Source organism: Egretta garzetta, unplaced genomic scaffold (genome assembly GCF_000687185.1).
Source record: "Egretta garzetta isolate BGI_Z169 unplaced genomic scaffold, ASM68718v1 scaffold178, whole genome shotgun sequence".
NCBI classification, from domain to species: domain Eukaryota; kingdom Metazoa; phylum Chordata; class Aves; order Pelecaniformes; family Ardeidae; genus Egretta; species Egretta garzetta.
Window position 1 is genome coordinate 1,218,112 of NW_009260506.1, and position 24,784 is coordinate 1,242,895.

At 40.7% G+C, this 24,784-nt stretch overlaps 1 protein-coding gene across 1 annotated transcript in view; it reads right to left on the minus strand.

The window, feature by feature from the left end:
* The window catches only part of PTPRT (protein tyrosine phosphatase receptor type T), a 350,381-nt gene that overhangs the window by 106,794 nt on the left and 218,803 nt on the right, over positions 1–24,784 (minus strand). The window contains exons 9-10 of the mRNA XM_035900121.1: positions 10,541–10,742; positions 7,028–7,130 (exon numbers count right to left, since the gene is read on the minus strand). Of these exons, the coding sequence (XP_035756014.1) occupies positions 7,028–7,130; positions 10,541–10,742 (305 nt within the window). The remainder of the gene's footprint in view (positions 1–7,027; positions 7,131–10,540; positions 10,743–24,784) is intronic.

Below are 24,784 nucleotides of genomic sequence, written 5' to 3' on the forward strand. Positions count from 1 at the left end.
CTCAGTTCATCCCATCAAAAGTTCTGATCCAAGGGCTCTCACAGGCAAAAGAAGGCTTGACCATATGCTTCAAGAAATTCAGAGTCTATAATTTTTAAAATCTTTTACGCAGTTTGCTATTGTCCTTTTATTCTGAGATAACAGGGAAGGAGCATATTGGCTTTGGGACCTGTGAAGCAATGTCTTGGAAAAAGAAACCTTCAAACTGGCAACCATGGGTATTTTCTCCTGTTCCGTCGTCTTACTGGTTGAAAGCTTGATGTGAGAAAATGGTCATCAATTTGTGATTCTCAGCTTAAAGTTCAGACTTCATTAACCTTTTGATTGCTGGATTTTAATCTGACAGTTTATGTGGACAGCATAAACGATTTCTGCAAAAACATTCACTGCCCCGCTCTCAGTATCCTCAGGCCTTCATAAAACAAAAAGTGTCAGCAAAAGCTTTACTGTAGAGCTAATAAAATGCTGCTTGACGCAAAAGAACTGGCTCTATATTTAATCTGATTGTTAAAATATTATCATTAAAATCTATGCAAATTTTTTAGCTTTTCTGTCCCATTTCTATCTACTGCCAAAGCTCTCCGTGGAATGGTTAGCAGGTCATCCAAGCTCAGAGAACGGCCATGTTTCTGATGGCCGATAAAAGGGCAAAGGCTGCTTTATGACCTTTTAAGGGAGAGTATTCTCAGATGACCAGTATGCTGATCCAGTAAGAGAATGCATTTCTGCACCAGATGAGACAATTGACCCAAAATGCCCCTTATCCTCACTTTTATAGGGCCAACAGCCGACTCTTCAAGGGGAACTAAAACAACGTTGAAATACCCATTCAACTAATAATGCCATGCTACATAAAAGACTAAATATTTCTTTCTGATACTTATGGTTGTCACCTTGCATCCTGATGCATCCCTGTATCTCCCTTATGCTTCACTCCCAATACAGTAGGTAAAGTACTTCTAAGATCCGGAATAACTTCAAGTACCACTGAAGTCATCATGTATGACCTAAACCCACCATTCAATGACCCCAGCTGAAATGGAAGTGTATGCTCAGGCTTGCAGTCCTCTGGTCAGCTCATCAGGGTTTGGACACATGGATGAAGTCAAGCCTGGAGATGCTTGCTATGCAACTCTATTCTGTTCCTTTTTGATATAATAAACATCATGCTGATCCGCACAGCTGCCATTATTCCATACTTTTCAGCCAAATTCTCATTTTCATTCTCTCACATTCACACATAGCTAACGAAAAAGCAGATCTGTTTTTTCTTTAAGAGGAAAGAAACTCACTCATTTACCTTCAAATTCTTGCCTAAATTAAAGGCAGAATGCCATGCAGGAGAAACTCAGCTTGAATGATTTCAGAACAATATCCCTGAGGTATATTATAGGAGATGTTAATTAATACAGATAATGAGGCTTATAATATCAGAAGCCTAGATTGATAATCTCATTCCTCATTAGATACTACAAAATTAAAAGATCTAATGTGATGACTGTGTGCCCTGTATTCAATCAACCAAGTCACGTGATGCATACATTTGAATATGAGCTTAGAAAAAGCAGGCCAGGAGTTTTATTTTCCAGGTATTTATAACATTCCTATCAATGCAACTGAATTTTCAGAATTACCAAGGGCATGATAATTTGTTATGCTCCCCATAGCTTTCAACATTAGAACCTTTTTTATTGTTTCACTGATCCTTGACTCCAGTCTTTATTTTCAAGCACAAGGTACACTGCGTGGGAGTTTTAAGAACAAGAAATTGCCACCCTTTCTTGGCATTAATGAATTAATTATCAACATAAATGCCTGAGGCAAACTCATGTGATGCCACTAGGAAGTTGCAAAGTGGCGAGCTGAACAGCATTGCTCCCTATATAGCTAAGGAGATCAATACACCAAAGCCACCATCTGTAAAATAAACAAGAAACGCAGCAAATTTTGCAGGTTTATAGCTTCTTGTCTCATTCCTCCTTCACCACAGAATCAAGGTCACTAGGCTTGCAAACCACTCCTTCATAAGGACAGAAAGAACTACGGTGTGTTCAAAATCAAAATAAGGATGCTAGTCAGAGGGATATAGGAAAGGTAAGCTCAGGATGAACAGATGATGACTGAAATCACAAGAAAAGAAAGAATTAGATGGAGATTAAAATTATAGCCTATTGCTTCAGAAATTGTCAACTTTTGTCCAGTCAAAGCCTCAGTTCTCCAACATAAAATGGAAGCAATGCCACCCCCCTTCATCACAGGAAATTTCACTTGCTACTGGATGTAGAAATATATAAGTACAAAGATACATCATACGGGACTGTTCGCTTGGAGAATAGCTTGAGCATAAAACCAGAAAAAAACACTGTTCCTAGGTGTTCTGTTAAATGACACTACAACTGTTTTCTCCTAATTTGTTTAGCATCATGTAGACCAAAAATATTTCCTTTATTTTGTGCTTGGGAGACCAAGAATCAGATGATAATACTCAAGAGTAGCATGGGGGTTGGTCCATATAAGTGAATATCTCCTACTGGCTGGCTGTTGATATGAAAATATTTTTTTCACCTTTGCTCAGTGCTTCTAAATGTACTACAAATATTTAAACTCCCATTCTCCTATTTAAATTTACTTATTTCCTTTAAGATGTACATTAATAAACTAACCTATCCTTCCTCACCATCAAATTGATTACAAGTATCACATACACAATAGATAATACACATGCTACTTACACTGCATGCATATACATATTACACATATATATTCTCCCTGCAAATATATATATATATATGTGCATAAAGGCAAGTGCGAAGATTGAATACTTTCTTCTAATAATACTGTTCTTCAGCACAGTACAGGGGTCAGGTGCCTAAAGACTGTCCTGTACCTGCATGCTGGCAGACACACAACACAACATCACCTATTATTTACTGATACACCTCAGAGAGCTGCAGGAAGATAGGGAGATTAAATCCATCTTTTTTTGGACAAAAAAGTTCTCCATTGTCTGAAACCTCAAAAAATAATTGCAGACTCTTCTCTAATGTCCTTCTACATGTCCTACAGCTGCAATACGTAGAGCAGCATATCGACAAGGCAATCGCACCTAAGGGGAACATAAATAAACTCTGAAATCCTCAAAACTAATACATGCTCTGGAAATTTGACTTTCTGCGTAACAGTGGTATAGGTAGATTGATAGAACCAACTGCATGTTAATAAACCAGATGGACTTTCAAATATCCAAGACAAAAAACAGCCCAGTGGACATGTCATGTAGATAAAATCCCTCACAGTGGTATTTTCAAGCAGTGAATGGGATATAAATTCTCAAATAGAGGACTAAAGATGTCATATGTGAATAATCTATGAAGGACTGACTCAGCCCTCCTGACAATAACAGATTCAAAGGCAGAATTATCCTCAAAATCACATTGGAGATTTTCAGGAAAGAGTTGAGGAGTAAAGATTTGGAACACTTGCATTCTTCTTTCCTCTTCTGAATCTATTATAGATGAATGTCAGTCTTCAGCAAATCAATCATAGCACCATTCACGGACTTTAGAGTGATATAAGAACACCTAAAAGTTATTTTTAAAGGGCAATGTGGAGTCAAGCTCTGCAGGTTATACCATGGAAAATAAAGGCAAGAATGGAATGCTTCTGCCACAAGGGAGAATATTTATGCCTGCTGATGCTTCACCTTTCTCTTGGCAATAGGACAAAATAGATGAAAAAATATCTAAGTTCGTATTATTTCTATTAGTTCATGTGAAAGTGTCTTCATTGTTATCTATAGATCATTAACAATTCTGAGTTCATGATCATTAGTTTTATAAACAACTTCATTTAAGTTATTTATCATGAGCACTGGGAAACATCAGAAATGTCTTAATGTTGAAAGTGACTTTGGATTTGGTGTACTTGTATTTCACATGAATGGAGATACAATGAATCTTATTTGAAATATTCTACAATATTACTCTAAAAATGATCTTGCAGACCATACTCCATCTGTATGCTGCTCAGCCTACAGCAGAAAGAAATAACACAAGCAAAGTCACATATCTTATGTATAGATACTAGTTTACAGATACACCCCCACACGTACTCCAACTCACCATCCCCAGCAATAAAAGGAAATATTAAGAATAATTACTGTATAGTCATTTTTTTTTCATGTTCACAGTTTGGGAGGACTATAATAAAAACCTGGGGCACTGCAGAGCAGAAACTGGCTGCCTGGAGAACTGTCAGGTTGATGAAATGAGGGGTCGACCTATTCCTGCACAGTGAAAGATCTGACTATCAGAGGCTTTATAAGAAGGTGTGAGGAAAATCTATTTCAGACTACTTTCAAGTACCTTTTCAGAATCATCTCAAGCAGGCTGGGATACGAAAGGTCAGTGTGCAAACGGGAAGGGGTCTAGGAAAGCATGGTCACATCTACGAGGGAGGCCAGGAGAACAGGCATCCTACCAGCATGCTGCATCATGCAGGATCCCCTCCAGCGACCTCCGTACCAGCTCGCTGCTGTGCATGGAGATTTCTCACAGTCATTTGTCTCAAATCTGTGTTTTCACTAATGCCTTGGATAACTGAACAGAGGATGGCATCAGACTAAGAGGGGCCGTAAGTCATTTAAGTTTGTACCAGAATTTTAAAGCATTTTGAAAATAATTTTTATCATATTTAATAGAGATGAATGGCAAATACAACACTCATGAAGGAGAAATAAAATACACACACACAAAAGGTAGAACAACTAACCAGGCAACAACAAAGAGGATGTATTGGCTCTCAGCTTGAATATGAAAAAAACACTGAGGAGGAAAAAACACCTCATTCTTATGTGTTGAGTGTCACAAGCAGTTCACAGTATGTTATTCTTCTAATCTGCTGGGTGCTGTTGAGGCCTCCAAGGGAGTGCTACCTGCTTTTGGATATGGTATTTTGAGAGAATTTACATGAATTGGAGTGTGCAGAACAGACTGAAAGAAAAGGGAAGAGGTTGGGGAAATCTAAGGTTGAAATAATTGGCTTCGTTGAGGCTAGACTAAGAACAGTCTATATGGTTATACAGAGAAAGGTATTCACACATTCTGAAGCTGTTATAGTTAATAAAAAGCTAAAATTCTCCCCAGGACCCCTCCTCCCCCTGCCATCCATTCTTGTTTTCATACACATGTCTCTAAGTCAATGAAATGGGCTCATAATAGGAAGTAATCTTACCACTTAGATGTGGCGTGTAAATATTGCACTCTCTGCAAATGTGTGTATAATAGACTATAATGCAATTAAAGAAACCAGAATGAAAATTTATAAAAATCTCTACTGATCTTTTTATAACAGACACATTTGCTGGAAAAGACATTATTCACTGAATGCAGTTAAAGTATAGTAAATTGACTTCAAGAAAAATCACAAGACTTTTCAATAAAAAGACAAAATAGCAACACTCTTAAGACAGCAGGTGGTAAAACGAGATACAGGAATGTTCCCCCATATAAAGAAATAAAACAAAACAGAGCTGTGTGATTTTACTGCTCTTTCCCAGCAGAAGAACATCCCTAAAGGACTCAGAAAATAGGCTCCTAAATTCGCTCACATGGAATACCAGAGATTGAAAGGGAAACTTTAAAATACATTACTCAGAAAAACTAGACCAGGGATGCTGCTAAGTCTTAAAGAGCAGATTTTTTGCTTGAGAGTATCAATGCAATTTGGGGAAAGCTGTGACATAAGGTGGACAACCAACTTATACAGGATATTTCATTATAACAAGTAGTATACATCTGAGCAAAGGGGTATAGAAACCCAATTCACTTTTGAAAGAAGGGACTATGGGTTTTTAAAATACCACCCATAGGAAAACTTTCAAAAACCTCTTGTGAAAATTGAAGGCAAAAGCCTGTAGAGTCTCATGGCAGCTGGATACATCTGCAAAGCAGTATCCAGTATTTTTATCATAAGAGATTCTAATTCCTGATCTCGGCTGAGAAGACTGGCAGGATGAATGACCAGCTGGTACTTCTGCCAGTGACAGATAAAGCAGTGCCAGCTCAGATGGGCAATTTGTCTGTGCTGGTGCCTTTCACCAAGTACAAATTCACCTAGACAGAAGACAGCCATGCAGTACAGACCTCTCTAAGTCGTGTTTCCACGGTCAGGGAGCGATCTACAGTCGAGTGGCACTTAGGGACATGGGTAAGTAGGACTTATTAACATTGGCAATGTTAGATTTTTGGTTGGACTCAATGGTCTTAAAGGTCTTTTCCAACCTAAGTGATTCTAAGATTCTATGATTTCAGCATCTCATTAAGAACAGGACCCAGCTCAGGGACAGCCAGAAATGTTTTCTGCAAGCTCCTCACTCCATTCCACATGTGCCCGTGCAGCTCCCTGTCTCTAAATCCTCTCCTCTGCCAGTGGTGCCAAATTGCGCTTGCCTACAACTGGCAAAGCCTCGCTAAGCCAGAATTCGTCTTTTCTGAACTGGAACACTACTTCACAGCTAGCCCAGGAGCAATAGCTGGACTATAACATGAAGATGTTAGGAGTGTGGTTAGATCCAGAATCTGAACAAATGCATCCACAAGCATTAGATAGTTCGGGCATTCATATGGTAGTCACAAAAAGGCCTTGTCCTGCACAGAAGAGGGGGCAGGAGACGGAGGCCTGAAGCCTCCTCCTCCTTTGCATGGAGATGCTCGATTCACAGCGCTGCAGCACACTGCTCCATGTACTGAAACTCCAGTGCTGCAAAGGCATCTGAAGTGATGCTGAAAGGGTAATAACCCCGTGCAATGCTATCAGTAATCCTTCCCGGAGGTTGACAGCGGGAGACAAGTAGGTTGGGGCATTTATAAAAGGAGACTGTGAAAAGCAGAATCAACAGCAGAGTTGGCCTTTTAGTCAGTGCTCGCTTTCAGCAGCTACATCATCAGACGAGAATGAGAGAGGCGTGAGTGAAGCCTGGGGAGGAAGGAGAGGGGAGAACTGTGAAAAGAGAAGACAAAACACCTACCTGACAGGTGCTCCCCGGGACTGAGCGGGCTTCAGCATAACGGTGATGGTAGTGTCAGTCTCATTCAGGGGGGAGTCCGTGTCGTATTCTGGCATCGACGGTGCTACAGCAGAACAAAGAGCAATGTGTTAGTTATACACCAGTTACTGTCTTTGGTAGTGATGGCAACATAATATTAACATTTCTTGGAGACCGTTTAACATTTCTCAAATGAAACATCAAAATACTTCCCAATGTTATGACCAAAATTGTCAAAACTGCTTAAATATTTGTACAATCTTTTCCTATCAAAATTAAACAGGAATCGGACACCCAAATCTTCAAGCTGGCTTTGAAAATCCTGTCTCGAATTTTGAAGACTTAGTAATCCTTTGAGATGGGATCATTCCTTCAATTTTAAAGGTGAAGAAAGAAAACTGCATGGACATTATAAAAGACCACTTAGGAGGAGTGAATCAGTGGCAGAGCTAAGAATAGATCCCGGGAAATCTGTCTCTTGCTCACTTTTCTGGTCATTGGATTAGACCTCCCACATCTTAGATAGAGTTTTTAACACACAGACTTGAGCTATTTCTCCTTGTTGGAGGGTGTGTGATGAAGCATGAAAGATGAAAAGAGATGAGCACAAATTAGCCAGGTTATTTTAGCACTCAAACCCATGACATTTTACCCCAGTGCTTTAGTGATGTTGAATCAACAGGCAGCTGCACGGCTTCCAATGGTGTGCTCAGGAAATACCCAGCCATGGTAGCCCCATCGCTTCACTGGAGTGTTCCCCAAAGCAATATAGAAAACCACTGATTATTCACACTTAGCGAAAGCCTAGTTTCTACTTCTGCTTTGTTGTATTCTATTAGGATCATGTCATGAAAGTAGAATAGCTTTCCTTAGGAAACATTTTACTTATTACATTACTCCTTCCTTCCCCAGTAGCAGACATCTGTTTGGGACAATTTTTACTGTGAAAGAATTGAAGGAATCATGGGATCAGAGCAGCATCAAATCCATTCCAAAGATGAAAGTTCTGTTGAAATATCTTTAAAGCAAATGGAAGAATTCACACAAATAGTTCATCTGTAACTCACAAGGGCAAGCTGCATTGTGGGGGGTCCCATATTTAATCCTCTCAAAGTGACTTCCTCTGTAAAACCTGTTTACAGTCAGGATTTTTATCTACATGCCTGAAAGCTGTCAAGAATGGTGGTTGCTATTATCAGCTCAGCTACTGACTTCCCTGTCAATAAGCTGGCAATTAGTTCAGAATGAATGCCAATTTCTTACAAGGATTTCTCTGAAAAAGGTGCTCTGCATCAAGGGGAAGCAGTGTGAGTCATTTGAAGAAGATGCATGTCACCAGCGGTCTTCTATACTGGAGATCACCGTAGTTGCTGGAGATGCCACAGCAAGAATTGTTCAGCACCAGCTCTGGTCAGAAGGAATGGTGCTACGGCACCATGCAGCACTGCAGAAAGGTTTCAGGGCCAGTTTGGACACCAGAAATGGGCTGGGCTTTACCTTTGCAGGCTCCATCATCCTGCTTTGAAGCAGCTTCCTATAGCCTACCTGCAGTGCTGCACTGGTACCACTAAATTACTTCTGATATGTTAGCTAGCTCAGATGTCTCCTTCTGGCTGTGCATGAGACCTGTTTAGTTATCTTCTGTGTAAAACACTGCACCTGCCACAGCAAATTTACAATCTTACTTTCAGACACCATATAGTTAAGAAACATAGGTCTTGGCAGGACTAGCTATGGTATTGCATATAAGTCAGCCATCAGAGTCTGTATTGGTCACAAGACACCAAGATAGTAGTTTTGTGGTATACTCAACACAGAAGAGTTGTTTAGTACCTCAATAAAACTACAATTCGCAGTGATGTCTCTAAAATAGCAAGGACCGCTCATCAATTTAATGCCTATTTTGCAAGATGCCAGTCCTGCCCAAAGAGAAGTCCCCAGGAATTCTGCCATTTAATTGTGATTAAAACATAAACAAATGTGCCCACCCATATAAATATATACTCTCACACATTGCTACAGTATAGACGTCTTTTCATTTTAAAATTCATATAGTCTTACAAGGACATTCCAGACAATGCAAAAATCCTTCTTCTTCCTGCTAACCTTGGGACTGCCTCTTAGAGCAAGTTTAACAGTAATTTCCAAATTACATGTATAGGACTGACCATGCAATGAGATAATCTAATGTCAGAGGCTACCCTAATGCCTGCATGGAGGCACGGAGTCTGTGCCTACCTACTGTGAAGCAGATGTTTGAAAGATTTGAAAGATGGAAAAAAAAAAAAAAAAAAAGACGATAAACCAAGCTCAGTGTGCATACAGTTAATAATCATGCGGGCTTCTAACACAATTTGAGCACTGACTGAATAATAAAATGCAAAGAAACTCAATCAGAGGGAAAAAGCACTGCCATTACTGTACTATTTTATTTCTCTGATCACAAGTGAATAGAGTGCATGCCATGCCTTCCCTTCACAGCAGGGCTGCATAAACCCTAACAGTCCGTGGAGCTGTTACCACAGTTAATGGCTTTACTTCAGGTGGTTGAGACACGGGCTTTTGCACTACGTGTTAAAGGTTCAAGCCCTGCTGACGCTTAGGGGAAGGAATAGATACATTTTACTTCCTTAAAATTTACGCTGTCACTTACTGCTAACAACTTATTTTTATTAACCAATTTTGAAATAAGACAATGGAAAATATGCACTGTTGTGCACCCTTTCCTATGGCATCCAGGCATAATTTCAAGTATTACAAGTGTCCTGAACTCCACAAATGTTTGTTTTGGCTTTACTGAAGAAACAGTTAAGGTATTAAAAAAAAAAAGACAGTTTTAAACTGTGTTAGAGAACCTATTTTAGTGCCATCAATTAAATGTTAAAATTAAAATCTACATGTGTCTGCCCAATGTCATCTCTACCACGCCTTTATCCATCTTTTTTCTGATACCTAGCCTAAGTTTCCTTTTTTTTTTCCTAGAGACACATGCCCCTTCTCTTTGCAATTCCTCCTGATTTTAGTGCCTTTCTGCCTATCTCAAACCCTCCCTCTGCCCTTACTCAGAAAAAAAAAAAAAATTAACAGCTTTCCTCCTTTATTTTTAGTCTCCTTGCACTGCTCATTCAATTACTTCGTTACAGCCATTTTGATGCAATCTGAAAATAAAAGCCACATTATTAAGGAGCTTCCCCCAGCCACGCAGATAATACTAACAATTATTATAGGGATAGCTCATTTGTAGAACTAATGAAGGTTCTCATTTAAAATGCGCCACAAAGACATTCATGGATATTTAAGATATCCACAAATTAAGCACTGCCTCTGTAACCTGAACAAACACAGACACTGCATTGTGGCCATTTTAAAAATTTGCCCTATGCAACTTGTAGAGGATACACTAAGCTGAATACCTTTTTATTGTTTTATGCATCAGCTGTGGGTCTAAAAACAAAGCCCTAGAGAGTTCTTTTTTCTTCTTCTCCAAAGCAGTACCTGAAATCTTAGTTGCAATCCGTGTTGTGATGGGTGGCCCAAAGCCCTTGACTGTGCTGGCTTTGATGGTGAATGAATACGTAGTCCCTGGGTATAATCCTACAAAGAGGTGATGTGTTTCATTCCTTAGTTTGAAGACTTTCCCTCTTTGGCTGGACAGGTCAGCACTGGGATCCAGAGACCCAACGGCCTTGTATGTGATCTGCAAATGAAGAACAAGGAAAGTAAGGTGATAAGGGCTCTTCTGCACCTGGCGTTTCTCTGCTCCCCTATTTTGCCATCTCTTGAGACTAGACATTGAAAATACAAGGACAGATATTATTTCACTGTCTCTAGTCAGCAGTTCTGTGTTTGGATGCTGGCAAACAAACACGACAATTTTTCCAAGGCTTTACTTAGGAAAAAATCTAATTTCTTCTCTCCACTATAACCTCAGCATGTGCTGATTTACAACAAAAGATGCAAAGAATTGCTTTTTGTTCCAAGTCACAGAACTTCTGCAGCCAAACCAGAGTGCACAGCACGACTGGCAGAATTTTCATTAGAATTTCCCACACAATCCCCCACAGCATACGAAAACTTTTGGTACAAACATGGATACATTTTCCATCGAGTATTTTTTCCTTCTGGCAAATGGTCTTCTCAAAAGGCTGCTGAAAACAACGGGAGCCTTTTACAGATAAAAAAGCTTTTGGAAGTCTTTTCCTGTGCTAAGGAGAATATGCTGAAATGAAATGTTGAAATGAAATGGTATGTTTAAATGAAATAAATATCATCAAGTCTTAGACAAAAGCTCTTCTCTTCTCTGAGCTCGTAAGCCAGCTGCTGATATCATTTCCCTTCCCCTGTTTTTAGCCTCAGTTTGCAGGTTTACACATGGTACCATGCCTGGTTTTTGCCTGGGAGAATAAGTCAGCAGGGTTACAGACCTGGAGAGCTGTTCATGAATACACCCACTGCTGGTGCTAACACACCTTTAGAGGAACCCAAGCTGAAAGCACACCTTTGAAATTCTGCTCGAGCTCCATTATGCTTACCCATGGCAACCCTGTTGATATACTTGCAAGTAAAACTCATGACTTATTTACCAGACAATTCCTTCCCTGCGTTCCAAATTCAATCCAAAGACAGCTCAATTTCAACTGAGCTGTCAATATAATATAACATGCGCCACTGCTCTCCTAACCTTTCCTGATATTATGGGATCCTCACTTATTTGTAATGAAACACTATGAATAAATCAATGTATGTTAATACAGGAAGTCTTCAATTTTTTATGAAGGACTCCACAAGAATCTAATTCACAGCTTTGCTGAAAGAGCTTTTGAAAATTTTTAAGTCACTTGCTTTATGACAGGAGGAAAATGTTGCATTTTGCTTAAAAATAAATGTACAATGCTTAAAAATGGGGGCTTTAATAATAACAGAATAACTAAGAGGCAGAGGTTGATGCTACTGACACCAGAGAAGGGTGTGAGTGTGTGAATCCTCCTTGGACAGAGAAGAAGAATTTAGACAGAGCTGATACCCAAGACAAGGCAGCACAACGGAGAAGGGCTGTGAATTACACCCAGGCCCACAGAGCAGCAAGAAATTACAAAAGCAGAACTATTAAAGGAGTTATAATTAAACAGCTTGCAGGTGATTTCATTGAAAACCTACTAATTTTTCCAGGAATTACAACCTGGTTTTATATTTTTATTACTTGCCAGAAACCTGAGAAAGAGAGAGATCTTAGCACAACAGTCATTAAAACAAAAAAATCAAATGCAGGGAGGACAAATCTTCACTCTCACTCCTTTTCCTTAGGTAGTGTGAGGACCATGCAATGCAGCATGGCATGAGACAATATTTTGACAGTTCTTAATGCATCAGGGTAATTCAAGGCAGGGTAATCTGCGTAAAAAAACCATCAGAGTTAGAGCGAGCATCAAAGACCTTAAATTAAGAGACATGACCCAGTCAATGCCATAACCAAATCCAGAATGAAAAATATATTTAATCTGTTAGGTAGGAATGAACTGGTGCAATCTATATGCTCTATTTGAGGGGATCTCATCAACACATACAAACATCTTAAGGGTGCAAGTCATGAGGACGGAGCCAGACAGTGGTGTCCAGCAACAGGACAAGGGGCAATGGGCACAAACTGAAGCAGGAGAGGTTCCAGTTGAACGTGAGGAAGAACTACTTTACTTTGAGGGTGACAGAGCCATGGAACAGGCTGCCCAGGGGGGCTGTGGAGTCTCCTTCTCTGGAGATATTCAACCCCCACCTGGACGATGTCCTGTGCACCCTACTCTGAGTGAGCCTGCTTGAACAGGGGGATTGGACTGGATGATCTCCTGAGGGCTCTTCCAACCCCTGCCATGCTGGGATTCTGGGATTCTATGATTTGCAAATCAAGTGCTAGAGAAATAGCAATTCTATAAAATTCCAAAGGGGAATCAGCAAAAAAAGGAGTTTGGGAAAAAGGGAAATTCCCACTGCTGGGCCACTGAAAACCACACTCACAGGATGCCCAGGTAGTAGCCTATGCAAAATCAGTGGCATTTATTTTCAATACCACTGTGCAGAAGGCCATAAATGTAAGTGGAAAATGCACTTGTCCTTGATGTCCATATAAATAAAAGTATACAGTTACCTTCACCAGTTCTAAAATCACTTAAAAAAAATAAGAGTTTTTTTTCTTCATTAAAAAATCTATCCCCTTAAGGCAAATAGAGCTAGAAAAGCTTTCAAGAAAAAAGATGTGTCACTGATTTAAAAAAAAAAAAAAAAAAAAAAAAAAAAGAGGAGGAAGAGAACTGTACCTGAGAGAGAGTACATCCACAATTTGAGACTCTAGTGTGGGTCAGTTTTCAGAAAGACTGCTCACTCAAATCAGACTTCAATATTTCCCAAAATTTTTTTTAGGATAAACTATAGTAAAAAGAGATTTGTGGCATAGCCAAGGCACGAGATTATTGTTTCTGCAGCAGACCCTGTTCCAATAGGTATGAACCCTGTTAAACCAGGTGATGTGCAGACATTCAAAGAAAGCAACCCTTGTCCCCAAAACATAACATCTAACTTTAATACACAAACAGTACCTGGAAGCAACACAGAGAATAGGAAGACAATAGTACCAAATTGTGCAGGTGGTCCAGTTTCATTCAGTCCATAAGCAGAAATATTTAAGGGACTGGTAAGCAAAACGGTGTCAGCAGATACAGCCAGTTACCAGCTTATTGCTGTCACCCGAGTTAGTCTTGAGCTCTTTTCTGCTTTCTGCAAGAAGAGCTCTGTACGACTGAAGTGGTGAGGGAAGTATATACAGACACTGCCAGGAGAGCCTATGGGCTGTGTACCCACCTCTGCTGATGACTTTTGTCATGATCACGTTAAGCTGATGTTCTCCGAGTGCCATTTATAAAATGAGGGCTATTAAACTCCTCTACACAAACATTTTCGTGGTTGGGGGATTCTATGGATTTCTGTAATTGCCGAGTGTTGATGGTTAAGCAGCAAAAACACAGGTGAAACAGCTGAAGTAGCCCTGAAAACAGAGCCCTCTATTCAGAAAAGGAGGCAAATTCTCTTCCAGCTGAGAAAAAAAAGAATCATTTTCCCTTCCAAGTAAGATATCTGCTGTTTCTTAGATATTAGTGCTACCCCAAGTGTGGATTAACATCTGAGAGCTCTGTCTCAGCCTGTTCCTCTATGGGCCTCCCAGTATAACTAAAGCAGCTGCACCTTCAGCTACAATTAGAGCTGCTCTTGCCAGCGGAGTCTCCCAGAGCATGGCCTGGCTGCTCCCCGCTGGCCTGGCACACATCCATACTGTTCAAGCCATAGGCTCCCCAAGCAGCATTTCTCCTAGCCAGGATCATCTCCATTTACTGAAATTCTTGGAATATCCTCACTGGAGTATCTGAAACATGCTACCCTGTATGTGTCTGTGTGTATGCGTGTCCCTGTGTCAGGGGACTTCTCCTCCAGAAAGAAAAGGTGCTGTAGTGTTTCACTTACATGTTGGTTTTCATGTAAGACACTGAGAAGCTGATCCTCTTCTCCTTAATTGATTTAAACTAAAATTTTGAAGGAAGTGAAATTTCAGGGAATCAGACACCGAAAAATTTTCAAGAAGAAAATGGAAATTTCCAACCCTGGAATAATTTATAAATGCACAGAAACATGTCTGGAGAAGAAATACTGCGCTTTCCTAGAATAAGAAGGATGCTGAAAAAACCACCTGCTCTTCTAGTTGGTATGCTGAGTATTTATCTTAATTTCTTGTTCCAAGTGTCAAACCATTTCATTACAAAACAAACAAGAGATTCTAATCTAGAAAATGAGATGACTCAATCGCTAGAAAGCAGCTGTTCTAAATTATTTTAAAATAATCTGTTTTAATGACAAACCATGTCATATAATACTTCCGTATTCTAAAAAAAGGAAACAATAATATTAATTTAAATGTTTAAAAACCTAGACAGAAAACAAACAAGAAAATACTCAAAAATATATTTAAGAATTTCACTCTGATTCAAAATATTTAAAATATTGGGTTTTATTCTGATGCAGAACAAATGCAAATACAAAGATGAGGCAATCTCTCACAAGATTGAAACTCTATGTTTTTTAACCAGTTCCCTGGTTATCTCCTGCACAGCGGGCAGCTGCCGTAAGTTGAAAGTTGTCTTACCTCTGCAAACCAGAACGGTTGTCACGAGTTTGCATATGTAACGTAGAGTACACATATCAGCTCCCAGGCAACTTAGTGGTCCCAAGGAAAAGTTTTAATGGCCAACACTGCTACGATTCTAATCACAGCAAACACCAGTGCAGGCTAAAATACAGCAAACCCAAGAAATATACATTAATATATCCTAAATCTTCCTTGGAACCTTCTTCACTGAGTTAATGAAATGGTTCTTAAACCGAAGCAACAACAGCAGTAAAGTTGAAGTAATCAGAAAGTCAGAAGTCAGATGGCATAGGAACTCATTAGGATAAATAGCCACACTCCCACCAGAACAGGAGGGGTGAAACATTTTGCCCAGCGTCCACCCAGCTGGACAGGAATGATTTATTCATGAGGTGCACAGACAATTCAAGTCCCCGGTCAGCTGTGCAAAATTGGGCTACATGAGTCCAAATTCTTTGTAAAATGTAAACCAGATCAACAGTAGAGCTTCAAGTCTACTGGAAGCTAGCAAAAAGGGGTTTTTATTCAATTTCCAAGTGTTCAGTAATATATAATTGCTGTGATAGACTATGGAGAACAAAATAAGAACAGATCAGCGTAAGAAATGGGATGGTTAGAGAGTTCACCCCCTGTTGTTATTTAAGGAGACACCCAATCTACACCCGTGCGCGCTCAATCCCCATTAACCAGAAGCACCCCCTCTTACTCCATCCTCCCCTCTGTTTTTTATCCATTTTTAAAAGTTCAGAGTATTAATTCCTTGAAATCACTGAGCAAATGCTGTGTTAACAACCACAAAAATGAAGATATAATATTAAGAATGTAAGCACAGCTCTTCTCTCCTTCACAGACCCTAATTTAACACAATTTTCTAGGGAAACGTGAATGCTTTGCTAACTGTCGTCATCTGTGACTGTAAAACTTCTATTACAATATGAGGATTTATAAAACTTTCATTGTGAAGGGAAAGACCATAGCAGAGGTATTAACTAAGCTAGGAAGCACAAAGCTATTTTCCACTGCAAATCTTTCTTCAGAGGAAAAAACATAATAAAAAATAATAATAAAAAAATAAAAAATAATAAAAAATCCCCACCCTTAAACCAATTGGGTTTTCCCATACCCCACAGGTATACAGGCAACTGTGTGCCCACACAAACAAAATGAGATTGTGAAGCTGGAATATATAACTATACGGCTTCATCAGGCATATCTTGAACATGTCTGTTCAGCCTGAGCATCAGCCACAGACCAGTGCGCAAAACTGCAAGGACTTCACAATCTGCTCGAGAAGTTGAATTAACATTCAACAGTTCGTCCTCCACTTTAGCAGCTACCCTGTGCCCCGTGCCCAGGTCCTTGCTGAATCTCTACATCATGCTTAGCAAATGCAGACAAAAAGAGAAGTCTGGTGAATTTTACTCCATCTTTGCATGGTGGAGGCAGGGGGGGCTTTGTCCTGTGCTTTTTTTAATAAAAATATCAGTAAGAAGTCTTACAAGGAGCAGCTGAGGGAGCTGGGGTTGTTTAGTCTGGAGAAGCGGAGGCTGAGGGGAGCCCTTATCGCCTGACAGGAGGCTGTAGTGAGGTGGGGGTCGGCCTCTTCTCCTGGTAACAGGTGATGGGATGAGGGGAAATGGCTTCAAGTTGTGCCAGGGCAGGTTTAGGTTGGACATTAGGAAAAATTTTTTCAATGAAAGGGCTGTCAGGCACTGGAAGGGGCTGCCCAGGGAAGGGGTTGAGTCCCCACCCCTCGGGGTATTTAAAAGCCGGGCTTAGGTGCTTAGGGCCAGGGTTTAGTGGTGGGATGGCAGGGTTAGGGGAATGGTTGGGCTGGGTGATCTTAAAGGGCTTTTCCAACCCAAACGACTCTATGATTCTAAGTGTAGTTGAAAAGTGGAGGTTAAAAAAAAATAATCTCTGTAGACAAAAGGGTATATATGGTTAAAAATGTGGTAATTAAACAGTGAAGCAGACCATCAAGCGATGCGATAAATTACCCTTCGGATTTAGACATTCTTTTGGAAGAATGTATTATGGCATGATCATGAGGCCCTAAGCTTAATACAAGAACAAATTTGTGATAAAGAACTCATCACTTCATTGTAATGGTCCTTCTTGCCCTCCACTACTAAAATCCTTTGGGAACCTTGGATGGCTGTTCAGATTCCCTTTAATCCTCTTAAATAAATAAATTAAGAAGACAGAATATTCTGCTCAAATCATGGCTGATGTACCCATTTAGCCTTCCCATACATTTGATACATTCGAGTAAGCTTTCACACTGATGAATAACTGAGTTGTCAGGATTTCATGCGTTCATAACCTTAAAACTGAGGGCAGCAAACTCTAATGTCTCAGGATTGAGAGCTTGCCAGTCAAGACAAAAAAACATGCTCATATGTTTCTTTCCCCAGCAATTGATCCCAGAATACACACCACTTTATCTTATATCTTTCGTCATATAGAATTAATCAACCACGGCGAGCAAAATTTTGCTCTCTACCATATTCACTATCACATATTAGGACTTCAAGCTTCCCCTCCAATTTTAGCAATTGCAGCCTGTTTGAATGCAAATGGTAACTACTGCTGTTAAATCAAACACTACTTTGTAAATACACTATGCAACCCTATATCTATTTTACATTTTAGTGACAGCCTGCATAGCAGTTTGGGGAAGGCATCTGAAACCTATAAATCCATTCCATTATCCCCTACATTCCCACTGATGTTTTATATACCTGTCTGTATAAAACAGCCCATTCTGCCTCTCCATACCCCTCATACAACATACAATCCCTAACTTCCAGGGATGCTTTGGAGCTGACAGGTAGCCACAATACCTATAAAGATACATATATATATACACACACACACTCATATATACATATTTTGCCCCTTCTCCCCCCCTTCTCAGTTAGAAATGCCTCAAGACTGAAACCGTCTCTTGCTATGGACAAGAGAGGAGCCAGAAGTAGGAACATTACACAGCCACTGTATGGGTGACAGTGCCAAGGTCAGAAGCTGGGTCTGCAGGAGCACCCTGCAGCGTCTCTCACTTTCTGAGCCAGAAGAAAGTGAAGCTTTTCCTGAGTTATTGCTGGTTTTGAACTCATTCCTGTCTTGTGAAGCAAGATCTAGAATCAAATCTTTTTTTATCCGTTGTTTCTTACTATATCATGCTTCATGCAGGGGCATGGGGGGGTGAGCTGCCTGCAGAAGGGGCACAGGGAACAAGGATCCCTGGGAACTGTCATGGGTGCCAGGTCCTCCAGCGCTGCTCAGCCAGCGGCAGGCGAGGAGGGCAGCCTGCCCGTCGGACCAGAACCCTCTCTTAGCTGCAGTCGCACCCCACGCTGGGGCTGGGCTCGCCTCCCCCCTGCCCTGTGGGAACTGTGTGCTGCCACCATGGCCCAGCCAGCCCCACCACTGGCCAACCTGCTTTAGCTGATAGAAAAGGCTGATATCAAACCCACTGAAATAAGAAAATAAAAGCTGCTGGCATCCCAGAAAACGAAAACCACAGGTCAGTCACAGCTTTAATGCCTTTCTTTTTTAAAGGGGCCCCTCATTTTGCAAAACACTTAAGTAGAGGAGGAAATGGCCTCAAGTTGCACCAGGGGAGGGTTAGACTGGGTATTAGGAAAACTTTCTTCCCCACAAGGGCTGTCAAGCACTAGAAGGGGCTGCCCAGGGAAGTGGTTGAGTCCCCAGCTCTGGGGGTATTTAAAAGCCAGGCAGACGAGGTGCTTAAGGACAGGGTTTAGTGGTGGGATGGCAGGGTTAGGGGAACAGTTGGACTCAATGATCTTAAAGGGCTTTTCCAGCCTAAATGATTCTATGATTGTATGATTCTTAGGATCAGGGCTTAAGCTGAATAACAACAATTAGAACTGCTGAATTCAAACCTGACAATCTGACACCTCCTCCCAGCCCAAAATTTACTTAAGAATGAAAATGAGCTCCTTTCTTCCCCATGGCCTCTCACTCAGGGTCATGCTCAGAATCACAGTTCCATGGTAAAACACCACCGCACAGACAACTACCAAATGTTTTAAGAAGCTGATGCAATACAGGGAGTAAATTACAAAGTAGCATCACTGTCAGCTGAAACCCAAAGAAAAGAGCAGTTACAGATTCATGAGACAGAGCCCAAACTTTTTTTATACTGATTTTTCTGCAAAAGTCTTTACCTTCTGGTATTAAATCTACATTTAATCTTGGCAAAACTGCAGTTTCAGCAGACAATTAAAGATCTTTTCTTTCGCTTTCCACAGGTGAAACATAATAGTTATTTTGTGTAATTCTAAGTAGCTTATTCCTCCTGTTACAGAGATTCTGCTCCAGGTTCCCAGCCACATGAAAACTGGCACAGCCCCCGTTCCTGTTTACATCACTGTCCAGTAACACTTGCCACTTACATTTCCAAGGCTGATACCAAGCAGAGTGCAGATCATAAACAACCAGGGCCCTGGATGTGGGCTATACATTTATTTTCAAATTCAAAGCTGAGAGTGTCAGAGGTAGAGTGTAGAGGACTCAGCTCTGTGTTTTTATATTAAAGCACACAAATATTTTATCTAGCTCACCTCCACCAGCATCTAGCTAACCTCCACTCCAGCAGAAGTCTCACTTCGGTGTGAAAGACATGAAGAACAGAAGGAACCCCTTTTCCCCCATGTATATTATCAGAGCTGTTTGTTTTCTTGAAGGGAACAGGAGAAGGGCACAATCCTTCTTCAACACGCCTCTTGGTGTTGTGTGCTGTGCTTTTTTAAGGAGTGCAATATTACAGACAGTATTCCCCCTTATTACTTGAGGTCACCTCTGTCAATATGGTCAAATCAACCTGATACCTATAGGCAATACAAGAAAATAAATCTTTTGGGATGTAGGCTTAGGAAAGCAGGAGTGCTTCCCAGTGCATGCATCCCACCCGTGCTGACACATGCAGGGGGGATCCAGGGGTGCTGGGGAACACGCTTCACTGGTTAGAAAAAATAGCAAGTGGTAAAGCCTCAGTTCATTTAATAAAACAAACTAAAGCATGTACTTTTTTCATCTCCTGACTGAAACAAGTTTTCACAGAGGAGGTGGAGGGGAAAAAGGTGTCAGATCAGCTAATTCAAGTAAGGTGAATATTCACAGCTACGAAATGATCAACCCTGCAGGAGACAGAGCGTGACTAACACAGAAGCAAAAGCAGCATAGACTGCTCAGACCACAGCTTAAACCCCAAACCAGGCCATGGGAAAACAAAGGTTTCGATATTCATAAGGACCAAAAATCATAAGGTGCCTGTCTACATACCTGAATACACACCAGCAAGGGATTACTGTCAGTAAGAACGCTTTATACAATACACCAACTGGAAGCACCTAAGCAAGTGTTTTAAGCCCAGCAAACCACTCATACACACATTTAGCTTCCTTTACTGCCAAGGGAATTTTAAGTGCATGTCTACATGCTCATCTCAAAAGCAGAGGGTAAGTGAACCAAGCCCAGAGCTGCATTCTTATCCTAAGATCAACCTGTGAAAACTCACACAAAAAATTAAAAATTCATCTTCAATGAAGGCATCGCAGAGCACTAAGGATCAGAATTCACTTGTAAATCAGTTCTGACACAATCCAGGACTTAAATGTTTGGCCTGTCTTTCCTCTTCCACACAAGCATCTCTAAATCAAACTCTATTTTTAGACATTGTTTGTTGGTACTTCCTTTTTTTGCCTGGATCTTTCAATTTTCAGGCTTATGGCAGAACTGAAAACACTGGCACCTCAAACACCAAGTACCCATGAATAAAAAGCATAACCGCTGTCATTCTTTGCTAATCATCAAATAATCTGATTGCCTATGCCTTGCCATGCTCTTCACACACTACTGTTTTCTAAGATGAGTTTGCCATAGCATGCCAGAAAGGCAGAACACGTTACCATGGAAGGTATGACCATCTTTTGACACTGTGTGTTAAAAGAATGACTCTGCAGTTTTTACAGCTCTCTCTCAAGTTATGCTATCAAGTTGTCCCAACTTTGGATTTTTCTCACCAGAAAGATTAAAAAGCAGCTGTACAGAGTAAGTGAAGGATGGAAATAGGCTGTGCAATTCCCAAGCCCATTTTTCTGTTTTTTAAATTAATACCTCCACACTTCCTGTCTAGCATAATTCCCCAAAATATAGGCTGGCCAGTTGCAAAGATTTTGAAAACTGCTTCAAGACAAAATTGGCCTTATGAAACAGAAGGGAGGACCACCCAGCTCCCCCACTAGTCCATACCTGTCATAAATAAGAGGGCAAGAAATTCTTCCTGAAGCCAATGTAAAAATCTTTGCTTTAATGTTCTAAATAATAGCAAATAAATCCACCTGAACTGCTTCAGCCAGCAAAAAAGCCAAGTTGCTTCTGCAATATTCTAGCAGAAAAAAATGGTCAGCTTTGCAGCTAGATAACAGAGTGAAGAAAATTAATATTTATATGTAAAATATTTGCTTGGAATTTAGTGCTTAAGATGCTGTCTTGCATATTAGTATTTATAGCAAGATGGAACATATTTTCCTGAGTAGCTTTGCAAAAGTAGACAAGGTTGAAGTTCTCATGAATATTACTTAGCTGTTCATGTAGCTGTAGTTTGAAGAGTACACCTGCCGGCCTGATCTTGCTATAACAGTGCCATGAAATGTAAGGACGCAGGCCCATCTCACGGGTGTGGATTTGGGGAAACAGAGGCCCTGGTAGTGTTGGTACCACAGCAGGGTTACACTGGGAACACACCCCACTCTCTGTGCAATATCTTCTCCCCTGAAATGCAGGGAGGATCCCAAACAGGGAACACCTGTGAGCCAAGCAGCTCGTGATTGCTGCATCAGCAAGAGCATTAGGAAGCCCAGAAGCTGCATGAACAAAAAGAAATACCAGTGTGGTTGAAGCATCAGCCCTTGCCAGCGTGCAAAATGCCCCCATGTTTGCAAGCACCTTTGCAAGGCGTGGGTGTGAGGCACCCAGGGGAGCTCCAGTGCGGGTGGGACGACCAGGCTGTGCCACAGCACCGGCTCTGTGGAGGGGACAGGCGCACACCACCACCGCTGTGGCAGCACAAACACTATTTCAGAGCAGCGCAGAAGCCGAGCCTGTGGGGTTAAACAGCCCTCAAGCCCAAAAATCTTTTCTGAGAATCTTTCTGCATCTCAACTATATACATTTTGTATCTCTAGACCTTAAAGGATTTGTCCTATGTTTTCATTGGAAAAAGCCATTCAGTTCCCCTAAAACCATGAATTCCTAATCATCACATAACATCTTCCCTCTTTCCACCCTTGCTGGAAAGTTTCTGCTCCCTTTCTCACTCAGGGGCATATGACTTTACACTGTGATTTTGCTTTCCACCCTAATCAAAAGATTTCATCAGAAAGAATGAATCTTGTGCCTGATATATCAGGGCCTTTAAAGAGACTTCACAGTGTTTACACCCAGAGGGCTTTCATTTGTGCACAGACTGTTTACGACTTTTGCTGAATAAAGTCACTGTTGCCAGTTTCCTCTTGAATAAATCCTGAGCCTGATTTTCTAATGTCCTGGGGAGAGTCCAAAGTCAGAATAGAGCTGGAAATCCTCCATCACCTTGGAAAAAACAACATCCCTTGTTCCTCAGGACGTAACTGCTTTAGAGTAAAATAAAAAGGATATAGTTTTTTCAGATACTTTGGGTACTACATGAATAAAAACCTATTACTATTGCAGAAGAGGTCATCTCCAATCAGGTTTGCTGCAGTAAGTTTTCTGGTTTATTCGCCTGAACTATATTTTCAAGAAGCCAGAGGCTGTAAAATGCATGGTGTATAAAGCTAGTTAAAAATTCCTACCAAAAGAATGTTTCCATTTTTTTAAAGTGACTTCCCACACAAAGGTGTCTCTGAGCTATCCATTTGCTGAAAGTGAGATACGTCTCATTGAACAACTAAATACTCTTTGTAGAGGGAAAAAACACCCAAGTAGCCCAAGTGCAGAAAATGTGTTCAGATGTCCAAAGCTGAAGCAAGATTCCACCCCAGCTCTTCATATTGCTGCGCTATCAGTGGGGGCATCTCACTTACCCTGTGCCCAGGACACTGGAAAGAACTGGCCAGACAGAGCTGTTTGGGGGCCAGGATGTAAAAAGCAAGTGTCCACTAGCCTTCTGCTCACTGAAAAACTGTGAAAAAAATTGTACCATGATCCATCTCTCCCTGTGATGTTCAATTTGTAGCTGCTTTCTCTGGGTAGAAATGCTTCTGTTCCCTGTGACTCTCCGTTCCCATCAGACAGTCAATATAACAACCATCGTATGGTGCCCACATACTTCTCTTTCCCATCTCAGACGTCACCCTGGCTCTCCCGGGTGCTGCTATCTTACTCACCTGCTCGGAGTTACTGAACTAGGATCCTGGATTTACTTTGAAGGTTGGTGCAGCCTCTGTCATCGCTGCACAAGGTGGACGGCTCCAGTGAGAAACTTGAGCAGAGCAAAAGCAAAAGCAGTTCATTTTCAAACACTGAAATCCCACTTTCTTCAGAAATAACCATCTGGTCAAAAGAGAGGGATGTGTCCAAACAGGCAAGTCTGAGAACTGCACCAGTGAAGGCCGCACACCAAGCACTCGGAGCAGAGGCTGATTCATTTTGTTCTCACACGGACAAAGCAAAGCCAGCTTTAGACCTCTCTCCCCATGTTACATTGATTTTTATTTTTTATTCAATTTAAGAAAATATGGGCATTCACTCAAACATTGACTAGCACAGAAATAACTGTATTATGTGCATTATGGTATATTTTATGTTGTAAGGGTTTTTTTCAGCTGTATTATTTTGTTTTCTGAACACACATTGTGGAGACCACATGAATGAAAAGTGAACTGTTAAGATCTCTAGATACCTCTAAACTCCAATTATGGTTTTATGGTCCTGTAATCAACTTCCAATCCACATGAAAACACTTCTATTGCCCTTTTAAAATGTTTTGCAAAACTCTTGGCATAATACACGTGCTGTACTCCATTATATTTGCCTGCTCTTGAGTTCAAAACAAGAGTGAAAAAAGATTGATGTTCCCTTTTTTAATGGTCTGTTGCATTTTCCTTTTAGTCCATCTGTAGGAATATAGTCGACCATAATTTCTGTTCATCAGATAATCCATTAGATTGGTTCAGTCTCCCTTCCTTTGTTCTCCATGCTAGCAGCAAAATCCTGAGCAGTCTTCACTCCACCCCTCTTTTTTATCACCAAATTCCTTCTGATGCTCTAAAGATTCTTTAGATTGGTTTAGGTTGCATTAAAAGGCATCATAGTTAAAAGAGTCTCAAAAGACAAAGTTTAAAATAGTGTAATTTATTGTTCCAATTCCCCCTTTAGGGTAATCCAGCTCTGCTTCTTCTTTCCCTTTCACTAATGAGCTGTAAAATCAAGCACCAAGCTGTCAGATGAGTCTGACTAGCTCCATCCCTGCTTTGTAAGAAAGAAGCAAAATCTCTATAAAAACTGTACCTCAACTCTTTGCTTCCCCCCCGCCCCGCCCC